This window comes from Athene noctua, chromosome 3 (genome assembly GCF_965140245.1).
Source record: "Athene noctua chromosome 3, bAthNoc1.hap1.1, whole genome shotgun sequence".
In the NCBI taxonomy this organism is placed as follows: domain Eukaryota; kingdom Metazoa; phylum Chordata; class Aves; order Strigiformes; family Strigidae; genus Athene; species Athene noctua.
In genome coordinates, this window is record NC_134039.1 from 48281955 (window position 1) to 48292054 (window position 10100).

At 42.8% G+C, this 10100-nt stretch overlaps 1 protein-coding gene across 2 annotated transcripts in view; it reads left to right on the forward strand.

The window, feature by feature from the left end:
• The window catches only part of CPM (carboxypeptidase M), a 31758-nt gene extending 22058 nt beyond the window's left edge, over nt 1-9700 (forward strand). For both annotated transcript variants that reach the window (XM_074901526.1, XM_074901525.1), the window contains 6 exons: nt 3972-4144; nt 5604-5788; nt 6044-6211; nt 7051-7203; nt 8117-8265; nt 9024-9700. In XM_074901526.1, coding sequence (XP_074757627.1) covers nt 3972-4144; nt 5604-5788; nt 6044-6211; nt 7051-7203; nt 8117-8265; nt 9024-9257 — 1062 coding nt within the window. In that variant the 3' untranslated portion in view covers nt 9258-9700. The remainder of the gene's footprint in view (nt 1-3971; nt 4145-5603; nt 5789-6043; nt 6212-7050; nt 7204-8116; nt 8266-9023) is intronic.
• Nucleotides 9701-10100: the final 400 nt, after the last annotated feature.

Sequence of the window (10100 nt, forward strand, 5' to 3'; positions counted from 1 at the left end):
GTGGTAACAACTTTTGCCAGTTACTAGTTCAAATGCGGGCTTTATGGTACCATTTCCTTCAGGGATGAACTAAAGAACTGCAATTCCATGTCATACATGGGGTAGTTCTTATATTTCTGTAGTGATTACTGCTGTAGAAATAAATGGATATGTGCACAGTCACTTTAATACTGGTGTATTTCAGTAAAGAAGGACACACACAGTGGGGTGTCACAACTGTGCATAATAATTCGTGCTGTACAAGTGTTCAGAACAAACATCTCCTAAGTGTGGCATTTAAGTGGTAAACCAGGATGGACTATCGGTTTCTCTGCTGTAACCCTGCTTCCTTGGGTGGGGTTGTGCCTGGTATGCTGCGCTAGGTCTGTAGAGCAGTCAGGGCTGGAGCAAGGAGACTGGCAAGACGGTGCTGCTCTGAAACAGGCCCTACCTGATGGTTTGGCTCTTTCTTTCAACATAGTTCAACTTAAAAACCAGGCCACGTTTAAGGAAAGAATTTGAATCATAAAAATGGGTAGAGTCTATCCACCCATAGTCCCCTGGTATTAGGTCTTTATCATGTGGTAACAAAAATGTTTTAAAAACGGGGGTGCTGCAGTAAAGCATTATGGTTCAGGTGCAATAGGAGCTGACCTTAATCTTTTACCTGACTGCTGCTGGGGCTTCTTGAGTAAGCTGTTCAGCAGCTGAACAGGGTGCTGACCCAACCATGCCAGAAGCAATAGTCAGCAAGTTTAGAGGGTATGTCTACAGAAGCAACAGTCACACCCTTCTCTGCGGTGTTGATCCATGCCCTGACACATGTATGCTTCTTCACTGAGGACTTCCCCCGAGGATCACCGAAAGCCTTTCCTGCTGACTCTCTCCCTTTCGGGCACACAAGGAAACTTGACAGCTGAAAGTGCACAGAGAAACTTAATGTCTAACTGATCCCCAGAGGCGGGAGAAAGGGTTTTCCTTTGCCTTTGTGTTCCCCCCTCATCTGAGCTACAGCAAAACAATGCACCTGGCCATCGCCCTTGGGCTACTTCGATTAAAACCAAATATTCATCATGTATTCCTCGAGTCCCAGAGCACATAAAGGCTGTCTCCGGCTGTCTCATCTTCATATTGGACTAGAGGCAGGTTAAGGTGTCCTTGACATTGCTGTGAGCAACCTGCCTCCACTGTGTCTAGATCCTTTATTTGAAGCTCCATAGTAAAAACAACTGTCTTGAAACAGGGTAAAGCTTCGCTGGGCAGCAGCTGCCTTCCAAGGGCTTGGTCAAAACTTGAGCTATATACTTTCTCAGAAACAAAAACTTTCCCTTTTCTTCCCCTCAAACACCTCCAGGTGTGCTTTTTCAAGAAACGCAGGGTACTCTGGACTAAAAACCACCCCTGTCACCCTACCAAAACACAGAGGTAATAAATACACTCTTCTTCCACTGGGGAATGATCAAAGTACCAACACTCTGGGATAGAGATCAGCTGAATTGTCTAATGTACTAAGTACTCACGTACAACAAGAGCTATACAAGGATTCCTATAAAATAGGATTAGTTTTTAAAATACTGTATATGTAAGAAAGTCTGGGTTTAAGTGCAAATAATGTCATCTATGAAAAGCTTATCTTCCATTCTTATAAACATTGTCCTTTTCCTCTTGTGTTTCTTCATCTTTTTCCCCTTCCTGTTCCTGCTTCTCTACCCTTTCTTTTCTGTCTTTTTGTCAAGCACTGAAGAGAAGTACGGTAGGAGCAGAGGCCCTTTCGCATTTTCTTCAGAGCGCAGTACAATCTTGTCTGTAGCTTAGCTATCTCTGTGGTAGGGCTGTTCTTGCTGCTTCTGAGTCTGCTAGCCTTATCTCTTATGCCCAGGGCCATGATTTGGCTGACTTTTCTCTCCTTTCTTCCACCTCTCCCTGCGCTTCCCAAGATGTCTATCACCCAGAGCTGGAACTGAGCTGCCTGTACAAGACAGGTTCTATTGCATCCCTTCTTAAATTTCACAGAGCAAGTTTATCAAACCTGCAGAGCAGTCTGATTTCATCTACTCAGGTGCTGTTACGAAAGCTACTGGTAATGGAGGAAATTAGGTACCTCCCCCCCTGCCCCCTTCCGCCGTCAAAGCCCATTTGCTGTAGTGTCTAGAAAAAGAACCGCTTACTGGCACAGTACATGTATTTGTGTAATGTGGCTTCCCCTAGCAGATTACTGGATGGTGGCTTGCAGGAGACCAGCAGGAGCTGACAGCATTTGGGAACAAATCTGCTGGGGGGCAGGGTGGGAAGAGATCCTTCCTTGTACAAACAGCATGGCAAAATTGCTTGAGTACCAACTCGGAAGCTGTGGCTGCCTTCAACTATGACATTTAAAACGGTGTGATCGTAGCTTAGTGGGATCGTGTTTAGCACTACATTGTCTGTTTGTTTCTCCTGCAATAAACAGTAATTGCCAGCTAACTGGCAAGATGTGGTTTGTTCCCAGTCTGAACAGCAGTTAGGCCCAGCCCTCCTTGCCCCATGGTGTACTAACTCAGCTCCTGCAGGCAGAGGAGTGTCTGTGCTCCTGTTTACCCAGAGCAGGATTTGCCGCTTAAAATGCACCAGTCTGAAAATTCAGCAAGATATTAGTGCAGCAGATAACTGTGGATAAATATTCCTTTTCCTCTGCCTGATTTCGCCTACATTTTACCTTAGTCTGTACCCGTCTGAAAGCAAAGAGATGTTCATCTGTGACACCAGGTTCATCCAGTAATGCCACTACTCCATGTTCCTCACTTTAGGAAAAAAAAAAAATTCTCTGCAATATTTCCACTTCAGTGGTGCAAGACTCATTCCAAAAGATACTGAGAAGCTGTAGCTCTGAATTACAGCCTGCAGTGATTTACCAGGCTTTGTTCTTGTAGATAAAGATAATTTATCTCCAGAGCACATCTAATTGCGAGTCTTGATTTGTTCCCATCTCAGCCAGGGCTTGGGAACCCTACAGTGCTCTTGAGGCATGGGTTACCATGCTATAGAAAGTGCTCCTGGAAAGTATAGTTCAGTGAATGCTCTGTGGTGGTTTCTGGGGTAGAAACTCACTGAAGCTGGAACTTGCCACTATTTTGCCTGAAATCTGGTAGAGTAGGCTAAAGGGAGATGTCCTGCCAGCTTTCACAACCTATACAGACAAAAATATGTATTTAGCTTTTTCTCTGCCACTGCCTTTCCTCGACCCAAAGTCTGCTTCCAAATGTCCTTCCATCTCTTTTTCTAAGGATTTACATATACCTGTTTGGTTTCCCCCATGCCTGTGTTCATGGCATTAAAATAAAGCGATGTAACAGAATATAAGAGTCTGTGTTTTTTATATATTATATACATGAGTGTGCATGTGTGTCTGCAGGGCCTCTCTTGATCCTGTATTAAAGTTGACTTCCCGTAAAAAAGTAACAACAACAAAACCTGCTCTGTAGCACCCTGCAAATCATGGAAAGTGTCTCCTTCCTTTCTTCTGAGCCATCACTGCCACATGGTGATGCACAGCACTGATGCCTGTGTGCAGAGCCCTGGGTCCCTCAGGCATCAGCGCAGAGCTGACTCCGCGGTGCAGCTGAGATAATGCAGTGGTGCATTCCCAAGCACATGTGATCTTTAACAGGCAGCCTACGCAGTTTTAGTTTTTGATAAAGCTGTGCCTTATCTATACAGGATTTAAGCAGTGCAGCTGACACAGTCAGTTTCCCATTACAGAAAAAACTCTGGTTGATCTGGGTTTAAAACCCTTGTGAAAACTTTCCAGTGACTCATTCCATCTATTAAATGACTTGAAATATATTTAGGGGAGAGTGTAAAATAAAAGTGTGTTAACCAGAATGGTCTTGTATGTCTTGTCTTGTATGTCTGTGTAATTCAGTAAGAAAAACCTGCAAACGCAAGGTGCTGGATCTGTCTTTTTTTCTTCTTCTATAACAGACTTAAAATAAAATCTGTGCTTCTTTACACAGACTGTTGGGAGAGAAATCCTGCTCCATTTGATAGAATTCCTGGTGACCAGCTATAGACGTGACCCAGTTATTACCCGGTTACTCAATAACACCCGGATTCATATCATGCCAACAATGAATCCTGATGGATTTGAAGCTACAAAAGTACCTGATTGTTATTACACACGAGGAAGGTAAGGGTGGCTTAGGAGGGTGGGAGTAGGTACAGGAAATGGGTGGGGAGTAATAATGAGAGATAGCCAAGAGACTGAATCATACTTGATGGAGAGGATAGCCTCGAGGACGTGTTAGGGCTAATTTTGGCCTGTGCTGTTCTGAAGATGCACTGTTACAGCATAGAGTTTTTGGAAGACTGAGTCAGACTGATGTTTATATGTGGTGCGGCTAGAGAAAATTGGTCAGAATGACCTAACCTTTTAGGCAGGAGACCCATATTGCAAACAGAAGCACAATTACCTATTTAGACCCTTAGGGTGCTACAAAAAAAAGAAGAAAAACTCCACCCACAGGGATCTATTTCAATTGGAGAACCCTGTAACCCTTCTTAATGAGGAAAAGGTGTGTCTAGCTTGTCGGATGGACTTCTAGAAGTGTGCTTAAAGATCGTGTTGAATGAAGATCTAGTAAGAGGGAGGAGTTATGTAAGCAGAGCTAGCTATAACAGGTGCTGTACTAATAGTAGTGCTAGGAAAAAACTCTATGCAGAAGACAACCTAGCATTGCCTCCTGTGCTACTTTTGCATTGTTTAACATAGCTATTGCAGAGGCCAAAAAGGGGATGAGAAGTTTAATAAGCTAAAGAGGGAAGAAGAGGACAGAGAGAATGGGAAGAAATGCCGAAGGGACAAAGTTGGAATGTGCAGAAAAAACAAACTCATGAGCTAGAAGTTCTCTTGGATCATTGGCCATGGCAACGTCAGAAGCAAGTGAAAAGGTAGTTTAGGTAGTTTAGTTCTGTAGGTAACCGGTGTAGGTGCTCCTTTTTATTAGGAAAGAAATCTGTTCCTCAGCAGGACTTTTACAGAGAGTGGTATTTTTTTTATTCTCTCACTGTCAAATAAACAGAGTTTAACTGAGTTTAAAAATTAATACAACAGATGATAATTCCCTCTGTACTCTTGCACTGACCTGTCAGAGTGAAAAAGGAAGAAAGCATTTGCACAGGCTGGACCTGCAGGTACAGGGAGAAGAGAATACATCCTGTGTTTCGAGGCAGATTTTTTGCTCTACACCCAGAGTGACAGCGGTGCAAGGGACACAGCCATCCAGTGTTACCTTGGTCTTCTGTACAAGTGGGAAAAACACATACAGGATAACATCCTCATTATCTGGCTTAGATTTTTCTAATTCACGTATGTGTAGGTGTGTGCATGCTGTATGTGTGTTAAATATTATCACTGTTTCCACCTGAAATACAATAGAAGAGTTGTTTTATTGTGTCCTAAGAAAATTCCAGTGTTGCCAGAAAGCAAACTGAAGTCTGTCGTCTTAATATTTGAGAAGATTTGCAATGGTTATCTTGCCTGTTTCCTGAAGACAGTAGCGTGCCATGGATCTTAAGTATGGGGAGTTTGGTGATGTGGAAGTGTCTTTAGGCAAAACAGTAATGGGAATGTCTTCTCTCTTTCTAAGGTACAATAAGAACGGAGAAGATCTGAACAGAAATTTTCCTGATGCCTTTGAAAATAACAACGCTAGCATTCAGCCAGAGACTCAAGCAGTAATGAACTGGATAAAAAATGAAACGTTTGTTCTTTCAGCCAACTTGCATGGGGGTGCCCTGGTTGCCAGTTACACCTTTGATAATGGTAACTCAGGTAAGCTCGTAGCAAACTCTCCTCTACAGATGATTTGGTTTAGGAACATTAGCTGAACCAAAGCAAAATTTATAAGGATTTCTGCAAGGTTTTTTCAGCTTTTGAGCTGGGATGGACAGACTTTGATATACTCCATCAAAATTCACTGCCTGATATGGCTGTTGGGGAGAAGTTTAACCTGTACGTAAACCAGCACTGTATGTTACATCAGTAGTGATACGTTATGTTAACGTGATGGCTATCTTTATTCTGCAGTTACCGGCTCTTTGAAAGGCTATAGCAGGTCTCCAGATGATGATGTCTTTATTCATCTGGCAAAAACGTATTCTTTCAACCATGCCAGCATGTACAAAGGGATGGGGTGTGACAGACAGACCTTTCCGGAAGGCATTACTAATGGCTATTCTTGGTACCAGCTGGAAGGTAAGGATGTCAGAGGTAGTTTTTTCAGCTGCTTTGGGTATTATGTTCTTACTCTCTCCTGCCATCTTTGATGATGAAAGGGCTGTGATGTTGCCCAGAGTAGCGAGCTGATGAGGGGAGTAAGCCAACACATTTATACCGATTCTCTGAGCAGGACTGGGGTGTTTGCAGACTCCCCCAGTCAGCAGTTGCACAAGTGGATGAGACGATCTCTGCTGTCTGGCTGCTGCTGTGCCCTTTCCTAAGGCCTGCATAACTGTATAGATTACACACACATGCATGCACTGGTGTGGCACCAAGGTGTTGTCCTTTCAGAAAGAAAACCAATCTTGTTTGTGTATCATCCATTTTTTTAACATTTGATCATGGAAATAAATGTTTTCATTACTGTTTGTGTATCCAAATAGAATATGGGTCCTGTATACTGTGACACACTGCGTGTTGCTTCCACAGTCTGAATTCAAACTCTTAAAAGGCTCTTAGGATGGCTTTGGCAGGGCAGACTCTGTGCCGGCCTGTGAATTTATCTGCCTCTATTTTGTTGGGAGTGCTCGATTTAATTTAAGTCAAAGATCCACCCTTCTTCAGCCATAATAGTCATCATTCCCAAAATGCCACTGTGCTTTAGAAAACAACACTCTACACGTAACTAGAGTAATTAAGTTGGTTTTCTGCAGGAGGCAGTAAATACAGGTGTGGCATTGAGGAATAATTTATCTGATTTATTTTTCTTACAGGTGTGATGCAAGTACCAACATTTTAGCTCTCCTGTTTTTCTTCTAGCTTGAACTGAGTGCTTCTTTGCAACTGAATGCTGTTTGTTCTATTTCACTTTTAAGGTGGAATGCAAGATTACAACTATGTCTGGGGACAGTGTTTTGAAATTACATTGGAGCTGTCATGTTGCAAATATCCTCCAGCAGACCAGCTGGAAAAGTTCTGGAGAGACAACAAAGCTGCTCTAATTGAATACATAAAACAAGTACATCTAGGTGGGTATGCAACTGGGGAAGGGACCTAAAGCTGAGGCCAGGCTGGAACTCTTCAGGAGCCTGGGTCACTGTCAGAGCTCACAGGGGAGATGCTCTGATGGGAACTTGGGAGCTATCTCTTCTGAACAGCAAGTGTTGCAAGGCTCGGGGTGGGTACAGGAGGAGAGCCATGTACCCCCATCAGGGAGTCTGCTGTCCTGAGCAACCTTGGGGCAATCGTTTATTTCAGAGGTCTCTAAATGTATGTGTGTATGCATACACATTTCATGGGTCTTTGTTTGAGTTTTGTGTTTTTACAAGGCTATTCTTGGTGTGATCTTGGCTTCACAGTTAGAAGAGAGCTGCTGCTTAGTGAAGCAGTGGTACTTCACAATGAGTTGAAGGGTTTGCGCAAATCTGTTGCTTATCTTGCACTTTGTTGCCCAGAATATCTGACTGCTGTTTTACCTTTGCTTAATGTCAGTGCTGCCTTGAAGGTGGTGTGTGAGAATTTAGGGAAACTACTTCATAAGCAGATATTATTGGTATTCTGCCATTGGGAAGTACTAGGTAAGAGTTGGACTTATTTTTAAATTTTAAAAAAAGGGCAAAAAACCTCAAACCAGTACTGAAGATTGAGGCCCTTCAGTAAAAGACACATAAAATAACTATATATGATGCTTTCAGCAAAAGCTGAGATTAAGAAGCAGAGATTAGTGCTACTTTCTAACTTAATGTGAGGGTAAACTATTAACAAGCAAAAGACTTTCTATTTCAGTTCCCTTCAGTAAGATAGAAGTGACTTGTGATGGTGTTAGACCTGCTTGAAATTAGTGAAATATCCTTGGAGTGCATCCAGCAACAAATAGTCTGACTTTCCCAGCAGAGGCTCACTGCAGTTACAGGTTGTGATCTTCCTCTCCCTTTCTCATAGGTGTTAAGGGTCAAGTTACTGATAGGAATGGGAATCCCATTCCCAATGCCATCGTGGAAGCCAAAGGAAGGCCTCATGTCTGCCCCTACAGAACAAATGAACACGGGGAATACTTTCTTCTTCTTCTGCCTGGGACGTATGTGATCAATGTAAGTGTGTGGCCTTAGGAAATCAGTCTTGAATTGCGTGAGTTCCTGAGCACAGTGAGACCTATGAGCTGACCTTGCTCATGTCATATACAGGAGCTGTAAAGACTCTTCAGCACATTTAAAAGAAAATATCTTAAAACATGAGTTAGCAGAAAGGAAGTTTTTTGATGGAGTAGGATCTTGGGTTCCTGGAATGTCTAGAGATAAGCACTCATCTGACCCGGGTGGTGGAGCCAGCTGGGATGAGCGTCTGGACCACAGCAACAGTAGCTTGAGGTGTTGGAAACAAACCACAGAGCTGCTTGAAGGGTGAGGAGGTGGAGGCTGGGATCCACATAGCCCCAGGCAGCGACAGGCTGACAGCGCCATCAGTGACAGTTATTTCCTTGGGTGGAAGCATCTTCTCTGCGGAGGTTGTCAGTAGCTGGTATTTAGAGCAGCTGTGCAGCTAGGCTCTGCCCGCTGCCAGCCAAGGGCTTCTGCCTAAGTGGAATGGCAGGATTCCCTCGCTCGTACAGCAGGTGGTGCCCCCCCATTATAAATATTCTATTACTGCTTCTATCTTGGGTTTTGAGGGATCTAGTCTCATGCTATAATGTGAGAACTTTACTCTTTTCTCATTCTGTGTTCTCCAACTTATGTTTACAACACTTTTTCCTATATGCTGAGAGTGTAAATAACCACATTAGACAATGATTGTTTCACAGCCGAACTCAATGTTTCAAACCTTGTAAGAAAACTTCAATGTTTGCTCCTAGGCTACTGTACCGGGATTTAAATCGATACTGAAGACAGTGGAAATACCTGACAATACTGGTAACTTCAGTGCTTTGAAACGAGACTTTTCTTTCTCAGAAGTCTCTATCAGATCAAGAGCTGCTTCATGTCCCAAAACTCCCCTCTACCAAGACCTTGAACTGGCTTCAGCTGCCACAAAACCAACTCTATATACCTTGGTTTTAATGACCGTTATGCTTGTTGTTTTCAAATAAAGTCAGGAATGATGTGAGAGGGGCAAGGCAAAATCTTCTGCACAAATGTGGCTTTTCAGACAAGGAATTGCATATGCCAAAGAATGTATGTTTTTTATAAACTAAATTCTCAGATTTGCAATATGTTTATTGTATTTTGTAAAATACTGGCTTGACAATCAAGTGGTTTACTTTAATTATAATTAGACTTGTATTTTTCTACATAATTATTTTACTCTATTCTGTACAGCCTATGGAAATAACTAGAATTTTGATGCAGAAAGTACAAATACATTCTGAAGAATTTGCCCAAGTTCGAAGAAGTCTAGGATTGTATTGCAAATGTTTCATGTTCAACCAACAGCTCGTGTGCCATGTAACTGTAAGCAATTATCTCAACCCAAAATAAAGCCACTGCTCTAACTGAGGAATGGCATTTTTATGTATGTTCTTTCTTACCTGGGCAGCTGAGACTGCTCAGAGCCGGAGTAAGGTAAAGACCAGTAACAGAGACATGTTGTTAAGACAGGAAAGGGAAATGAAGTTTGTGCTGATAGGCTGTGTTGCTAGAAGCTTGATGATAACCTGTGCCATCAGGCAAAAGAGCAACTCGAGTTTCTAAAAACAGTGTGGAAACAGTCATCAATGGCTTTATACTGTTGTCCTTTTGTTTACTGAATTCAGTATGGAACAGAACTGCACACACTTTCAGAATTTTGTAATCTGAATAGTTTCAGCAAGGTCTTTAGAGAGTTTATTTCACAGCCCCGTTGCTCAGCTGGTTGGAGCATGTCTGGCACATGCAGCAAGGTGCAAACTGCCTCCTGATATAGAGGCTGGTTTTGATGACAGCTGAGCTACCCC